At 43.2% G+C, this 18,171-nt stretch overlaps 1 protein-coding gene and 1 long non-coding RNA gene across 2 annotated transcripts; both read left to right on the top strand.

Moving 5' to 3' along the window:
• Positions 1-9,000: 9,000 nt before the first annotated feature.
• LOC115177216 (hepcidin) lies at positions 9,001-10,293 on the top strand. Its single transcript, XM_029737807.1, has 3 exons — positions 9,001-9,302; positions 9,390-9,470; positions 9,711-10,293. The coding sequence occupies exons 1-3, from the start codon at positions 9,216-9,218 to the stop codon at positions 9,807-9,809; spliced, it is 267 nt and encodes an 88-aa protein (XP_029593667.1). The 5' UTR covers positions 9,001-9,215; the 3' UTR covers positions 9,810-10,293.
• Positions 10,294-10,829: 536 nt separating this feature from the next.
• LOC115177224 (uncharacterized) lies at positions 10,830-11,635 on the top strand. Its single transcript, XR_003872373.1, has 2 exons — positions 10,830-11,046; positions 11,149-11,635. It is a non-coding gene; the product is annotated as an uncharacterized LOC115177224 (long non-coding RNA).
• The last annotated feature ends 6,536 nt before the right edge of the window (positions 11,636-18,171 follow it).

Genomic DNA, 18,171 nt, shown 5'->3' with positions numbered 1-18,171 from the left:
TTTCTAAACAGCACCCGATATGGATGAAAATGCCCTCAAATTAAAGCCTACTGTCTGCACTTTAACCTCAGTCATTGTATCATTTCAAATCCAAAGTGCTGGAGTACAGAGCTAAAACAACTATCTCAAGGATGCAATTTTGGTATACCCAGAGGAATAGCTGTGCTTTGCCCAATATCTCAGTTTTACAGTGCTTGCATTAACAGAGCTGTTGTTAAAATAGCGTCAATGCAACATTATATAAATGTGTGATGTTGAAGTAAAGCCAATGGCCGCTGGTGTTAGTGGGAAAATAAATGGTAATCAATAATTAATTTACTGTGTACGCTGGCCCTTTTTCTACAATTATGCAATTTAATACACAATCTTTAAGGCTGGTTTGAGACTGTGGCCGGGTTCGATTATAGAGCATTTGATAGACCACTGATACAGCCTCTGAGAGAAAGGTTGAGCTCTTAAAATGTCACCTGACATATGAAGTGAGTCCAAATGCATATGATTCGGGGTGGAACATCACAGGTTGCATCTGAAATGGCACCCTGTTATGTAGTGCACTACTTTTGACCAACAGTAGTGATTTATGGAAGGGATAGGATGCCATTTCAGACACTACCAAGTTTTTTTTTTATTTCAACATTGTGTCACGTTAAACTCACTCTTGAGAAAGCGCATTGAGTTCACTGCTGAGCTGAATTTAGCGGCTACAGAAGTCTGGATGTTTTTTGCGTCTGTGTGTATGAAGAATCTCTGTCTTTATGTGTAAGAATAACCACAAGTATCATGTCTAGCGTTTGGCTTTTATTTTTGTAACCAACACATCAAATGGAGATTAATGCACCCAGGGAAAAAGACTCTGGAGAGAATAAATTAACCAACTCACTGCTCAAGATAGAAACCGAGAACAGAGAAACCTCCCGTCCTTGCACTTCGTATCTGTGTTCTGAATTTCCTCTCTTTGCAAACGAATGGATGCTAATAAAGACTTCGAAAACATTTTCATCTCAGACACTCTTTCACTCATCTAGGACAATAACGAAATTGAAATGCATTCAACGTGCAAAACGGGCAAGTTGATGATGATGCCAATGTTATTGATGACTGGATTTGCATCATGTATTTTGTTCTGAATTTGGGGAAATGGGAATAGGTCAATTTGTGTTTTAGTCCCTGATCAGGGAGTTTTAGACATGTACAGTCTGGCTCCGGAATCAGCAAAGCAGCACTAATACTCAACCCAGTGAAAATTCATGTATACTCAACAATTCCACCTCGACAAGCTCTCCTACTCTGTGACCTTGTGCTTTTGTAAGTGCAGAATAAAATTGTTATCCTGTTTTGCTCGAAACTGTCTCTTATAACTGTTGCTCTTCAGCTGAATATAGCCAAAGTTGACTGATGGTGTTTATTTTGCAGTTGAATTCTACACATTTAGTGGGAAGTGAGCACGGTCAATTATGGTGACGATAAGGTAGCGAAGGAAATTGTTGGCTGTAATTCATTTTGTTTTCTTTTTTTGTAATATCAAAACCTAAATTTACCAGTCTCTATCCCCTGTAGCAGACATGCTATTCTCAGGTTAGATTCTAATACTTTTTATAAGTAAAATGGCAGAAAAATAAATCATTGACTTGCTAATAACCTTGTCAGCGTGTGTTCTGGCTCATTGTCTTTTCCCCTATACAGAATGTCTTCCCTTCTAATATATTCATAATTGTTAAAATACTTTGGATTAAAATCAAGATCATAAGGATAAAGGTAGGCCTACTAATACTGTATATTAATAACAAAGTTTGAAAAGAATTAATGATAGACATTGAGGGCACATGGATGAATAATGTAGCCTGGGTGCCAGTCTGTTTATGTTCTTGCCAACTCCTTTTGGAATTGTCAGGCCAAAGCAAACATGTTTGACACTGACAGTAATGGAGTAGACAAGCACAAACTGATCTGGGCCCAGGCTATGAATAATGATAAGGGTAGAAAGAGCAGTTCTTATAAGCTGCAACAGATGGGTACTCATTTTATTTTCCCAAAATAAATCCAAAATCTGGTCATCTTTAACAAGAAGATTATCCTTTTATTTAACTATGTTCAGCAGAAGGTGTGTGTGGTGTCACATCCACACGTGTGTTTCATTCAGTGTCGATGGACACCCCATAGGCATTGGGGCAACTCCTGCCTGGGCCCTCTTTCAGGTGGTCTTTCAGCAGGGATTTGGGGGCAGAGATGGGCGAAGATTCATAAAAATACCCAAAAGACCAAAATATACAACAAAATACTGTTGCAAAAATATATTTAATTAAAATACATGTACCTTGTATTTTTAAGATATAGAAAATACATTTGCAATTACCCTCCTTAATTATACTGTACTAAAATATAAACTCAACATGTAACAATTTCAAGGATTTTACTGGGTTACAGTTCATATAAGGAAATCAGTCAATTGAAATAAATTCATTAGGAACTATGGATTTCATATGACTGGGCATGGGCGCAGTCACTTGGGAGCCAGGCCCAGCCAATCAGAATATGTTTTTCCCCACAAAAGGGCTTCATTACAGACAGAAATACTCTTCAGTTTCATCAGCTGTCTGGGTGGCTTGTCTCAGACGATCCCGCAGGCGAAGAAGCCGGATGTGGAGGTCCTGGGATGGTGTGGTTGCACGTGGTCTGCAGTTGTGAGACCGGTTGGACGTACTGCCAAATTCTCTAAAACGTCATTGGACAAGGTAGGGGTGGTATACAGAAGATAGCCCTATTTGGTAAAAGACCAAATCCATATCATGGCAAGAACAGCTCAAATAAGCAAAGAGAAACGACAGTCCATTATTACTTTAAGACATGAAATTGCAGCCCAAATAAATGCTTCAAAGAGTTCAAGTAACAGACACATCTCAACATCAACTGTTCAGAGGAGACTGCATGAATCAGGCCATCATGGTCGAATTGCCTCAAAGAAACCACTTCTAAGAGACTTGCTTGGGCCAAGAAACATGAGCAATGGACATTAGACCGGTGGAAATCTGTCCTTTCGTCTGATGAGTCCAAATTTGAGATTTTTGGTTGCACCTGCCGTGTCTTTGTGAGACGCAGAGTAGGTGAACGGATGATCTCCACATGTGTGGTTCCCACCGTGAAGCATGGTGGAGGAGGTGTAATAGTGTGTTTGTGCTTTGCTGGTGACACTGTGATTTATTTAAAATTCAAGGCACACTTAACCAGCATGGCTACCACAGCATTCTGCAGCGATACGCCATCCCATCTGGTTTGTGACTATCATTTGTTTTTCAACAGGACAATGACCCAAAACACACCTCCAGCCTGTGTAAAGGCTCCTTCAAGACTGTTGGAAAAGCATTCCTCATGAAGCTGGTTGAGAGAATGCCAAGAGTGTGCAAAGCTGTCATCAAGGCAAAGGGTGGCTACTTTGAAATATCTCAAATATATTTTGATATGTTTAACACTTTTTTGGATACTACCTGATTCCATATGTGTTATTTCATAGTTTTGATGTCTTCACTATTTTTCTATAATGTAGAAAATAGTAAAAATAAAGAAAAACCCTTGAATGTGTAGGTGTGTCCAAACTTTAGACTGGTACTGTACATGTAACGGATGTTTGGGGGCATGGGTGGACTGGCCGTTGTTGGGGACACTGCTGTAGGTGTACGTACGGTCAGTGTAGGTGTACGTACACTTACACTCTCTGCAGCAGCAGTGGGACACAGTTTCTTCATTGTACACTAGTGTGCACCATAATGGCAGTGGTACACTCTGCAGGATTCTTCGGGGTCAGCGATGGACCGGCCGTTGCTGAAGATAATGCTCTTATTGAATTCATTCTCCACCTTTGGAGCATTGGGGCACTCCCTCGTCCTCTCACACATCATTGAGCCGTCATTGCAGGTGCAGTTCCAGCAAGAGTCTCTTGGGTCAGGGAATGAAAGGGAAAAGGGAAAGGGGGATACCTAGTCAGTTGTACAACTGAATGCATTCAACTGAAATGTGTCTTCCGCATTTAACCCAACCCCTCTGACTGGCCGTTGTTGAGGACTTTGGTTACATTCTCCACAGCAGTGTCCTGGTTGTGTGTAAGGGTGGTTGCACAATGTATAACAGTGTATGTCTTCGCAGCGAGGCGTGCCTCTGTAACACATACAAAACCCACATGAGACAGGAAACTGTTCCCCATCCCTGGCTCATATACAGGCGACTTTATGATATTCCGAGACTTTGTCGCCAGCTGGTTCAGAGAACACAGTAACAGTTAACCTCAGAATGACCAGGATCTTGATCCAAAGGACCTCCATCTCCACAAACAGAGGGTATCAAAAACAGTCTCCAAGTATACGTTTTGGGGTGACTATTCTTAATTATTATTTGGTGAATTCATTAATAAATGATCATACAGCATATTAGTCATACAGCATGTATACATCTATTTACATAATCAGATGTATAGCACATACTAAATACATATTTAGCGCAAAAGTCACAATGTTAGACAGTTCACATTCTCTATTTACATCTTTATATGAAAAATCCAATGAATTTAACAAGTAACCCCAATATCTTATCACCAGTAAATTCATCATAGCTATGAATCCCTGTATTTATTTAAATTTGCACGGTCCGTCATTCAACACTCACAGATGGACAGATGTTGCTGCAAAATCACCACGATCCTTATTAATACTGATGCATCTCATTTTTCTCCTCTGCCACACGATCTCACCACCTCCACACACCTCTCCTACTTCCTCCTCCACCTTCCCCTCCCTCCCTCCCTCCCTCCCTCCCTCCCTCCCTCCCTCCGTGCTTGTCTCTCGGCCAGTCTGACAGCCGCCAATCAAACACACACAGCCAGCCAGGCGCCTGTGTGCCCCCTGCTCTGTTTGAATTGGTTGATCTCTGATCCCATGTACTTCAGATTGAGACATACTCTCTCTCTTTCTTTCCCCACAGTTGGGATGGTACTCTTAACAGACCGATGCAGACAACTGGCTTATTCAAAGAGTAGCAGCCGTACAGGGTTTGAGTTATGGTACATCGAACAACCCCATAATAAGCCTTAAAAATGTCAACATAGGTACCATGTTAAGAATCAACATGGTCTCATTAGATATGACAAAATAGGGATATTTAACCATTGTAGTTATTCAGTATGTCACCAAAGCTGACATAATATCGTGCTGTTTTTACCAAACAAATGTATTTATTTTTTCCACTTTAAAAAAAAAAATGTCTGGATGTTGAATCAAAGTGGAAAACTGATTGGATTTGCAAAAAGTCATCAACGTCAGGGAATGTAACCTTTTTTCACTCAACTTTTAACCTAAATCCAATGACAGGGTGATATTTTTTGTTGATTTCACGTTATGATTGTAAATCAAAACTAGACGTTGAACTGAAGTCTGTACCCAGTTGGATGTCATCAAGGCTGACATAATATGTCATAAATGTATATAAACATTTATTGTAATAAATGTAGCAATACTGTAATAAATATAGTTATGTCACTTATTTGTTATTTTATAGGTTATGAGTAGAACTATGAATCCTCATATGGTTATTTATTTGAAACGGTCTGGGTGCGTTTCATATCATACCTGAGATTCACTTTATTTCCGCTAGCTACCTCTACTATTCTTATTCTTGTATGCCTTTAAATAGCACTACACAGCACAACTGTCCTCAATTCTTCGAGGAGAATATGAACAGGATGTCTTTATAATTACAATGCCTACCCAGCGAGAGTTGCTGGCTAGTAAATAACATGCATGGTTGACTCCAACAAATGCCACAGTCCTCAATACGCTCTTGTACTGTAGACCCAATGAATAACCCTTAACACTCAAGAGTTAGAAAACGTTGCATGAATGACTGTCTCTCCTTTGTGTGCTGAGATGTTCTTTACCTTAGAGAAATTGCATTTCAACAACGGGTATGGTCTCCAAACTCAGCCTGTCCAGCTCTGTCAGTCTGAGGCTTGTTCGTGTCAAGAGTGCAAGGCAGAAGAGCTATAGTGATTCATACTTCCCCCAGTACCTCTATTCTCCACAGACTCTGATCTAGCTCTACAGTAAGCACTACAGGAGACATCTTTTCTTATTTACAACAAGAGACAGAGTAGGCAATCAGTGGTGAGAAGGACAAGTCGTGTGCTCACGGGGACCACCAAGACAAGTTCTCTGCATTGCTTATGTGGTTATTTCAGTTTTTCTCTGGTAGGTTCTGCTAGACAAATGGGAAGCAAGATGGTCCATTTCGAAATTGAACATTTAACTTGGTCCATATTACTCTGCTAAAAGGAGACTGGAATTTCCCAAGAAGATTCGCAGTAGCACAGTATCTGCACTGGGAAAATCCTAACCCCTGTACTAACTGTGTCTGTGTTGCTGGCACAGCCTACTAAAACAGTCAGGGAAAACACTGCCCCGTGAGGCAGATAATGTCACAGCAAAAGGAGGACTAATTGGACAGAGTTGCTATAGTCAGGTTTAGGGCAGGGTCTTTGAATACTAAATTCTACTAGAGTTCATTAGCATACTGTTTACATTTTTTTCCTCAATAATGAGCTGATAGTGACCCAGTTCTACATGAACAAATTAGCCACAGCAACCGCGCAAGACGACAGGCTTTCTGGCTGGTCTGGAGAAGGTGGGGGGGGGTCGGAAGAAATATGACGATTGGGTTTTTGCGGAGTTGGCTATTTCAGTAGTAAATATAATTTTTCTGAACTTTTGGGTCAAGTGCCAGAACAAATAAAGTACATATGAGGTGGTAAGAGCGTGGAGGGGGGAAACAGAGGTAATTATGATGACATAGTGGGGGGAAACGATGCCAATGCCCCGGCCCAGGAGGAGCGAGTGGTGGACTGGCGCCTGTCTAGCTGACTGTGTCTCTGTGTCCGCCCCACTGGAGCCGAGCTCTGTTTGACCAGAAGATTCACAAAGATAGTGCTGGCAGCTGGTGTCACTGGCAAAAACCTCCTACCTCTCCCCCGCATTCACTACTACTCAACAAATTAAGCTTGCTGGCTGGATTCCAATGAGGAGTCATTCGTGGTTATATTTGTTGACACTGATGTTCCGGTCACCCAAAGTCAACAAGTGATGGCAAAGAGTTATCTGTATACGAGACAGACTGACGCAGGGGTCCCCACAACATGTTATTTCACTTAATACTTTGGGAGGATTTTGGCAATAAGGCCCTTTATCTACTTTCCCAGAGAGAGATTAATTGTGGATACCATTTTTATGTCTCTGCGTACAGTTTGAAGTAGATAAAGGGCCCCATTGTAAAACTCCTGATGTATCCCTTTAAAGAGACAAGTTGGGCAGAGCCAATAAAATACTTAGTGAATGGATTAAAACCTAATACTATAATGATATAATATCCAACAAGTTGAGCCCTTGAGTGAACGTCCAATTAATTATTATTAGGCTATTAACCACTTATCAACTCATCACAGACTCTTTGAAGATGCAAATTATGCATTCACAGGCTTACAATTTGCAGTATGATTTTATGTACATGAAATATGATATACACTGAGTGTACAAAACATTAAGAACACCTGCTCTTCCCATGACATAGACTGACCAAGTGAATCCAGGTGAAAGCTATGATCCCTTATTGATATCACTTGTTAAATCCACTTCAATCAGTGTAGATGAAGTGGAGGAGACAGATTAAAGAAGGATTTTTAAGCCTTAAAACAATTGACATATGGATTGTGTACATGTGCCATTCAGAGAGGGTGAATGAGCAAGACAAAAAAGTACCTTTGGACGGGGTATGGTAGTAGGTGCCAGGCACACCGGTTTGTCTCAAGGACTGCAACGCTGCTGGGTTGTTCATGCTCAACAATTTCCCGTGTATATCAAGAATTGTTCAACACCCAAAGGACATCCAGCCAACTGGACACAACTGTGAGAAGTATTGGAGTCAACATGGGCCAGGATCCCTGTGAAACGCTTTCGAGACATCATATAGTCTATTCTATTATTGCCTTAACTTACCTCATTTGCACTCACTGCATATAGACTTTTTGTTTTCTTTTGTTCTACTGTATTATTGACTGTATGTTTTGTTTATTTCATGTGTAACTCTGTGTTGTTGTATGTGTCGAATTGCTTTGCTTTATCTTGGCCAGGTCGCAGTTGCAAATGAAAACTTGTTCTCAACTAGCCTACCTGTTTAAATAAAGGTGAAATAAATAAATAAAAAATTCCCCGATGAATTAGGAAGGTGTTCTTAACGTTTTGTCCACTCAGTGTAGCAGCATAGCTACACAAAATACCTTTATGAAACAATTCAAGTGTGAATCACTATTATATAGCCTGCCTGACCTTTTGAAGTGTATTTTTCATTAGGTCTGATAAACACTACATAATGCATGTCACATATTATTGTGATATTCTTCTATTTCTAATAACACTTGAAACACCTGAATGAAGTGCTCAATTTGCACCTCTCTTTTCGTTTCTCCTGTTTTACTGTTCCTCTTCTTTCAAATGAATTTCATTCTGTTAGACTGCAGGTTCCTCACATTACACCACATTATATGTCAAATGAAAGCGTTGCTAATTATATGTCAAAAGAGGGCTAATTATTCCATTGGAAGGGTTATAATGAAGTCCTTTAGACAGAGGAATAGATACTGTAATGGCTCACTCCCTCATGTGGAGGGATTTCCCAGGTCAGACAAAGGGCTGTGCAACCAGCCATACACTTCCAGTAACTGTTCGTCCATGACTCCTGCCGTTGGGTAATTTCCACAATTCTTTCAGATTTCTACTGAGAAAATAAATGATAATCAGTTTTCAGTTATCCACCCTAAAGGAAAGACAAAAAAACTATAACATTTCCCATTTTTGAAAATGGGATAGTGGATTAGGTAATATGTGACGGGAATGCGCTCCATTGTCCAAAGGAGGGGGGGCAGGATTGCACAATAGTGGCCAAAGTGTGTATAAATACCAGTGCACCGCAGTCTCAACACATGACAGAGAAGTCCCTCAACCGCTGACATCAAAAGGACAATCAATCAACTTTGGACTCGTCTAGTGCATTGAAAACCGTGCGTTGGAGAGCGTCGCGTTTTTGGGAAAATTGAAGAGTTCTGATCTTCATAAACTGTCACTTCAATTCCAACTGACTTCAACGGGACTTTTAAATAGGCTATAAGCTTCCTAACAAAACCGAGAATGAAGGCCTTCAGTGTTGCAGTTGCGGTGGTGGTCGTCCTCGCATGTATGTGCATCCTTGAAAGCACCGCTGTTCCTTTCTCCGAGGTATGTCTAATTCTCCAACACTAACCTCTACAAACATGTGTTCATCGATTTTAGAAGTTGGCTCATTTGTACATCATGTCTTTGCAGGTGCGAACGGAGGAGGTTGGAAGCATTGACAGTCCAGTTGGGGAACATCAACAGCCGGGCGGCACGTCCATGAATCTGCCGGTACGTTCAATTTAGTGAATGAATTAAGTAATTACCTTTAGCAAATTAACATCTAAGTGGTTGCGTTTCACCCTTGGAATTGAATTAGCCCACTAGCGCTAGTTGTTAACCATTTGATTGTGAGCCGGTAGAGAGGGCTTCAGGGCGAGCAATGTGCTTGTGAAGTGGAGACTTGGACAAAAATACTTACCATGTGCTTGTTCCCACCTTTTTCATTTTCTTTTCTTGGCTGAGATACAGTTGCATTTCAGGTTCAAGCGTCAGAGCCACCTCTCCCTGTGCCGTTGGTGCTGCAACTGCTGTCACAACAAGGGCTGTGGCTTCTGCTGCAAATTCTGAGGACCTGCCTGCACTAAAACCATCTTATTAACTTATTGCCTTTAATTTCCCCCTATTCTTCTATGTTTATTTTGGACTCTGTGGAGAAGATGCAATCTCATTGACGTCTTTATCACTGCACAACCTCAAACTTGTACATAAATGTTTTGTATCATGTTGTATATCTATTGTATAGCCTAATGACACAGGAAAAAGACATAGCCAATTGAAATGCGGGGATTTTTCTTTTCTATTATGTAAATTGTTTTGTACATTTTCTAGTTTGTACATGTTTGCAATATTTTCTTTCTAAGATGTTGTTTTTGTAGCTATGATAATTATTTGTTAAATCACTTACAGTGACACTTTTTTATATAAATTAACACATTCTTTGAAAAACAAACATGGTTGTTTCTGAATTATGAATCTGCTATAGATGTGTACCCTGTGGCTAAATGTTCAGGCCAGACAGCCAGAGGCTTATTCAAATTAGTCGCGTTGCTAGCAGTTCACCCTGGAGTCTGGGAATGGAATCTACAGTGCCATCAGAAAGTATTCACATCCCTTGACTTTTTCTACATTTGTTGTGTTACAGCTTGAATTTAAAATTGATTAAGTTGAGATTTTGTGTCACTGGCTGTTTCTGTATGATATATTGGATAAAGTAATAAAGACAGACACCAATGTCTAGTTCAATAGCCTTGTTCATGCATTGTACAAATCCCTACACGCGGAGTCCGGGGAACAGTCCGGCTAGTCGATTACCTATCAACTAGACTCCGTAACATCATCCTTTTCAATAGAAAGTGCAAACATAACAGCATAACATTAAATTCTTAACAATCAAGTCATAACAATTAAAAAAGCATGACATTTTCTTTTTACTTCAGTTGTCATCTTCCTTTCTTTTTTTACATTTTTAATTTTTTTTTAACATTTATTTTTATAAACAGGAAGACAAGTTAACACAGTCTCTGGCTTACAGAGTAAGCCTGTCCGGTGGCTTGCACAGCCGACCCACCCGTGAGTAAGTGTGGGCTCTGACAGGGGTAGGATTAGGGCCACGAGCTGGAGAGCTTGGTGGGGTAGAAGCCTCACCTTCAGTTGGCTCATGTCTCAATTCTGCGCCTCTTACCCTTAGGCCTGGACTGTGATCCAGCTCATCTAGGTGAGTGTATGGCGTGTTCTGGTTTGTCTGCTCTGCTACGCGCAGATCCACCCGATTGCGACGATAGAGGGAGCCACCAACATCCACCAGGTAAAAGCGTGGTGCAACTCTCTGTAGGCATGTGCCCAGCCTCCAAAGTCCTGTGTGGTCTCCCGGCAGCGGTTTCATCCTTATCGTTTCACCCACCTCCAGCTCTGGTAGGTCTCGAGCAGTCCGGTCGTAGAAGCACTTAGCGAGCTGCTTTCTGCGACGCAGTTTGTCCGTGACGCCAACCATGACGCAGGGCTCAAGTAGCTTGTTAGCTACGGGGATGGTAGTCTTCAGACGTCTGGACAGAAGGCGTTGTGCTGGGCTGCTGTCCATGTTTTCGGTGGGTGTAAGATCGCTTTCCATGGGTTGTTGCTGTCGCGCGCGGCCCTGCTTAACAGTTTTTTTGCAATCTTGACAGCTGACTCTGCCTTGCCATTTGCTTTTGGGTGTCTTGGAGAGGAGGTCACGTGGTCAAACTCCCATTCTGAGGTGAAACGCTTGAACTGTGCAGTGAATTGTGGGCCATTGTCCGTGATTACCTTGTCAGGCTGACCTTGCCTGGCAAACTGCGCCTTGCAGCGCTTTATGACCGTCTCTGCAGACAAGTCAGGGAGCAGTTCAATTTCCCAAAAGTCAGAGTAGTGATCAACAATGAGAAGATAGTCCTTTTGTCTGTGGCTGAATAAGTCCATGCTGACGATTTGCCAGGCCCTTATGGGCAGTTCGTGTGACATCATGGTTTCCTTTTGCTGTTCATGAGCGTACTCGTTGCACGTGGTACAGTTGCTGACAAAGTCTTTAATTTCTGCTTGCATGTTTGGCCAGTATAATGTTTCACGAGCCTGGCGGTAGCATGCGTCACCTCCAACGTGACTGGAGTGTATGCGGGTAAGCATCTCTGGACGTAGTGATTTGGGAATAATGGGAATAATTAATGGGAATAATGACCTTCTGACCTCTGAACAAGACGCCATTTTGCACGCTGATCTCATCTCGAAAGGTCCAGTATTCTCTCACTGTGAAAGGTGTCTCCTCTTTCAGGTATGGCCAACCTGCGAGAGCCATGGACTTCAGTGATTGTAGGTGTTCGTCCTTGTCAGTGTGTTGCCTGATCTGGGCTAGGCGGTGATCTGTGACGTTTAAGTAGTCTGCCTGATTGATCTGTTGAACATGTTGTTGTTCCTGCTGTAGCGAACAGATGGCCTGCCGCTGATAGGCAGTGCCTCTGCCTGTACATTGTGCCGTTGCCCTACTCAGTGTATCGCTGATGTACATCTCTGGTCCTGGCTTGTAAATGACCTTCAGGCTGTAGTTTTGCAGAGTCAGGAGCATGCTTTTAAGCCTCTTGGGCACGTTGAGGAGAGGTTTACTGAATATGGCAATGAGTGGTTTGTGGTCAGTTTCAGCGGTGACCAGCTCTTGAACATATAAGTAGTGATGGAATCGCTGGCAGGAGAAGACGATGCTGAGGCACTCTTTCTCAGTTTGTGCATAGTTCTGTTCGGTGGGGGTGAGCGCTCTCGAGGCAAACGCAATGGGTTGGCCTTCCTGCATAAGGCAGCATCCAAGTCCCCTTTGGCTGGAGTCACTCTGGATTGTGACAGGCTTCGTGACGTCGTAGTAGCGCAACACTGGCATGGATGAAGCCAGAAATTTAATCTCCTGCACCGCGGCCTCGTGCTTGGGTAGCCAGTGCCATGGTGTGTCTTTGTCCAGCAACCGGCGCAGAGGCTCACAGACTGCTGATAGGTGTGGCATGAACTTTGCAAGATAGTTTGCAAAACCGATGAGGCATGTCGAGGATCGCTAGTTCAATAGCCTTGTTCATGCATTGTACAAATCCCTACACGCGGAGTCCGGGGAACAGTCCGGCTAGTCGATTACCTATCAACTAGACTCCGTAACACTGGCCTACACACAATACCCCATAATGTCAAAGTGGAATAATGTTTTTAGAAATGTTTACAAATTAAAAAATAAAAAAAAGCTGAAATGTCTTGAGGTAATAAGTATTCAAACCCTTTATTATGGTAAGCCTAAATAAATGCAGTATTAAAAATGTGCTTAACAAGTTACATAATAAGTTGCATGGGCTCATTCTGTGTGCAATAATAGTATTTAAAACCCCCTAGAGTCGATGTCCGATCCCCAACGGAAATCCAAGCCCCCACGGGAAAGAAATTAGCATAATAAAATCCCCATATAAATCTGTCAGTTTTAGCTAGAGATATGTTTTTTTGGATGCATCGCAATCCACTAAATCCACCAATGTTGCACTTCCGCATCTGTGGTGGAAGGTGACAGAGCTACAGCAGTGTTTGTCAGACCATGAGACATCCCGAAAATTCAGTCTTCTTACAAAATCCTCTGTCGTGACGTATTAGTTAATGTGACGACTGTTGCTCATCGAATGATTAACGGTTTATAATTACGTGATTAAATGAATTAAGCAATGAATCAAGCAATTATTAACTCATTAACCTGGGGCACCATGGGAACATTGTTTTGATTGAGTTTCTATTTCCCAAATTAACTCAAAGGATATCAGAATATCGATTACAACAGTCGCTAAATTAATCAATTTCCTCTACAGTCTCATAATCTGAAAATCGTATAATCCGGGAATCTGCACGGACCCGGGCTTTACCACTGAATTTACCACACCAATCTTAGTTGATTATTTATTTACTAGCAAGCTAAAATGATGATAAAAATGCACATACACAAAACACAGTCTAGCTATCGATTAGGACTTAGTATAACGGGCCAACACACTATGGCGCTTGTTACCCAAAATGGGGATTTTAAAGAGAGAGAAAGAAAGGAAGTACACGAGAGAAATATACATTTGGGTTCATTTGTCAGCCATGCTTATTTAAAATTAGCCTTGCCCCGAACTGCCGCTCTTATGGGTCAGAATATAATGATGTAATTACGTGTTGTAGTTCTCAGGTGGGAAGCTCCGCGTGGTCGTTTAGGCTTCTAAATGCCGCAGTTCTCCGGCGCAACTCTCTGGTTGTCCTCACGATGTCAGTGTCCTTCTTGGCTAAGTGGTCTGATCCTCACCCTTGATCGGAAAGGGGTCTTCTGAGGACAGACAGCTCTGTAGCTCAGAGCTCACAGCTTCGGCTCGAATGGTGTCGATACCACGATTCAATGGAGAGTGGAGGCTGGGTGGTACGGCTTGAATTCACCCGCTTAGACACAGCTACTCGTCCGTAGCTCGTGTAGAAAAATATTTCTTTGTCTTCAACCTTGTGTTTCGTTTTGGGGTTCGTCGACTTTGTTAGACCTTGGCTGCAGCTTGGGGTCAATAGTCTACTATGTTAATTCTTCACTCTCCTGTCTTATACCCTCGGGTCAGAAGTGGGTGTAACAGCCTTTAGGGCGATTCTCTGGGCGGACCAAGTACAGGGGGCAAGGCTTAGATTTGGCTAAAAATCCGATTTTAGACACTAACTTCACATTTCATCTTTATCAAAACATTCTGTTTGATTTGGATATTTTCCAAACAGCGTACAATGTATAAACATCAGGCATATACTGGGAAAACTCTTAAAGGTACAATGTTTTCATAATAACGTCATCTCTTAACCTTTAAAAACAAATACCAAAGTTACATACATTTTAATATTCCACTTTTCGTCATAACCACCATTGTGGCTGACGGAAACCATTGTTCCAAAGTTCCTTTATTGCATGTTTAAGGTTCTGAGGCCAGTTCTCCATTGTTAGGACAAAAGAATTTCTCTGTATTATGGGCATGAGGTGTCATAAAACCCCCACATCTTCAGACCCCTAGATCTCTCCTCCTCTGTTGGGGGTTTGGGAGATAATCTGTAGGGTGGTGGTCTCCTGTACCCTGACCTGATCAGGACAGTCATGACAGTCCCCCTCTGGTAGGTTCAACTTGGAATGATTCTGCATGTTGCAACCCACCATAAGAATGACCATCGGATGTCCTGGTCTGTGGATCATCAGAGCAGCCCCCCCCCTTTAGTGGTTCCCCCTGGTAGGCTTTCCGCAAGCTGTGGATCACCACCAGAATGGATCAAGGAGGTCTGGCAGTGGCTCTGTGTTCCGGCCCGTCGTCCGGTTATCCCGGTTAGTGGACCTAGGCAGTAACTTGGCAGACGTTAATAACGCACAACACTCAGGCAATACATCATTACATTTCCTCCCCAAAGGAGCGGTGTCTTGGCTCTAAGGCTTCCTAAGTGTCAAAGGTAATGAAACGAAAAATTGGAATAAAAACATAAAAGTATACAAAATATGTCTACCACACCTTAATCATCTAATATGGACTATGTTCTATATATGTCCACGGCCTTGGCTAAATAGCTCTATCATGGCATTGTCTCTAATGTCATGTCTAGGTTGATCCTACTTGCAGGTGGGTAGTTAAGGCACTTGGAAAAACTTGGCCCCTGAAGGCCAAGCTTACATTAGGGACATTACTGGGCTGACCTAGCGAGTTCGGGAGAGGAGGCTGGGACTGGGCCCTGTAAGAGGGTTTCCGGATCCATTGCCACCTTTCCAAAAATCGGGATCGCTTCCGTCCCACGGGTGATCCTAGTATAAGACCTCATTAGGTCTTCCATTGCACGTGTGCGCCTGTGTACGTAGTAGGTGCACACGCCAAGGGAAATGACACCAAGGATCATGGTAACAGTCAGGATACTGTCCGGCACCGTCCAAGAGCGGGCGACAGACCAATCTTTTGGTCTGTAGTCAGTCGGGTCGACTAACAGTGCCTCATCCAGTACGCTAAGATCGACAGTCATGGGTCCCTCGTACTGGATTTGGTATTGAATGGCTTGTGGTAACTCAAGGGAACGTTTAGCAAAAGCGTCCGGCATTTCAATCTCTGTGTCTATCCGGTCGTCGGGAAGGTGGTATAGAGCGAGGTCGTCTACGTGAATAATCGCCCCCTCTGGTACCGTAACAAAAACAGTCTGGTTGGGGAGGTTTAATTGGGTGATTGAGTCATGGCGTTCGTAAGTCATAGTGGCGGACGCGAACGGTGTGTTGACCAACCATCGGTTCCCTACCACCTCCACTTGTGTGGTGGTGGCCCCATCCCTGGCTGTTAGTTTGGCTCTACAGCGTTCTTCGCTGGTGATAGCTTTAATACCACAAAGACGCTCAGTGTTATCCCTGACAAATGGTTTGCTAGGACAAAGGTAGTGGACATCTTTGGTTAGAGTACACATTAGCAGGTTAGGGGTGAGATAGAAATCTGGGTTGTTTTCCTGGTAAGCTACAACTGGGGGCGTGGCAATCTTTACGTGGGTACTGTCGCGCCAAAATCCTACATTGAGAACCGTTTTCAATCTATAGATATTCTCCAGTTCAACAACCGGCAGCGTCAGTAGAAAACCCACTTCATTACGATCAACATCAACGTGTATTGGGATGGCCGACCCCAGACTATAGGCCAAATGTGATTGTAACGGCCTTAGTGTGGTTGAAGTAGCTGAGGTCAATATGTCGTGCACCATTGAGAGGGGCACTAGATATGAGGGGATTCTATTCATGGCCAAGTGGTCCATAGAAGAGCTAACTTCACGGAGAAAATCCTCCAGTAACAATCGAACCAATTGGACATGGGCATAGTCATGGTTCATGACCTCTGCTAGCTTTCCTACAGACAGGATAGTTTTGTTCAGGAGAGTAGCGTGTGTGTTGACCACCAGAATAGTGTCCTGGAGAGACTTTCCCACATGTTGCAACCTAAGGGCCTGTGCCTTCATCTGCTGCTGGATAAGTGGCATCTCTTCAGTAATCTCCCTAACATTCCTCTTGACTGTGGCTAGACTGACTGCGTTGACGGCAGTGGTACCTAGGGCAAATAGTGACCCTACGGCTGCCCCTATCGATAGTAGCGCCCCGACGAATCGTTTTTCTCGCCTGGGCTCAGCTAGTTCTGACTGGGTTACTGTGAACTTTTGGAGTTGGGCCAACATATGGGCAGTGTCTAGCTGGGCGTGCTTAATTGCCTGGCTGGTCCAGTCAGCCCCGGCCCAACTCAAATGCGCCGCAGGTGGAATGTGTTGGCGGTACACATTCTCTGCATCTAGGCGGACATATACCCTCTGCGTGTGTACTCTGCAGTTAGTTATGAGGAGTCCTGGATCGTCGCGGAGAACGATTCCCGTAGGGGGTCCGTTCGTGATTACGTCTGCTGGGTTGGTTTTGACCAGGGCGCAGAGTGTCAGGATCATCCAAAGGAACTCCATCCTACAGAAACGCATAATCAGAGGTTGTTGGATTATTTCAGTTATTTGTATTCGTAAACAAAAATTGTTTTGACAACTATTTTTCTGTTTTTCTTATTTTTAATCAGTACAGCGCAGGACGATATCACTAGTGACAACAGATGTATATCTGGTAGCTGGGAAGAGAATAAAAGATATTAGGTGCAACGTACTGGTCTCCTGGAAGGGATCAGCTGAGGGTACTTAAGAATTTTCTTGGTACCTCTGGGTTTTTGCTAGGGTTTTTATTTATTCGGTGCTGGCTAGCACCCCTTCTATTCCCATGGGGGGAGTGTACAACTTGATTTGGTTCCGGTGGACCCACTTTAATGTGGCGTTTTGTTGACCTTTGCTGATTTTGATCTGGTAAGCTACAGGTGATAGCTTCACCACAATCTCGTGTGGCCCCGTCCAGTGGGGCAGGAACTTTGTTGCGACGCCCGCGGGTTTGGTGTATATGTAGTACCACACCTTATCTCCGACCTCGAACACCTGGTGTGAGGCTTTTTTGTCGTAATAGGTCTTGTCACCTTCTGCACTTCTTTCCAATTGTCCTTGAGCGTACGCAAAGGTAGTCTGGAGATGGTTCCGCAAGTCGGTCACGTATTGATGAGCCGTGTAGGCGGTGGCTGCGGCGACATCTCCCGGTTGGTACAGGAGATGCATAGGAAGGGTAATTTGCCGGCCCGTCATCATCTCAAAGGGTGTCATTCCCGTAGACTTGTTGCGTGTGGCTCTGATTGCCATCAGTACCAATGGGAGTTTGAGGTCCCAATCTTTGTGGTTGGCTGCCACATATTTCCTCAAGATTCTGACAATTGATTGTTTGCTCTGGTCTACCCCCCCCGAGCTCCTAGGGTGGCACGCGATGTGGAGTTTAGCTTTGACTCCCAGGAGCTTCCACAGTTCGGTCATTACAGCTGCCGAA

The sequence above is a fragment of the Salmo trutta genome, chromosome 3 (assembly GCF_901001165.1).
Source record: "Salmo trutta chromosome 3, fSalTru1.1, whole genome shotgun sequence".
Taxonomy (NCBI): Eukaryota; Metazoa; Chordata; class Actinopteri; order Salmoniformes; family Salmonidae; genus Salmo; species Salmo trutta.
This window is presented reverse-complemented; position numbering and strand designations above follow the sequence as displayed.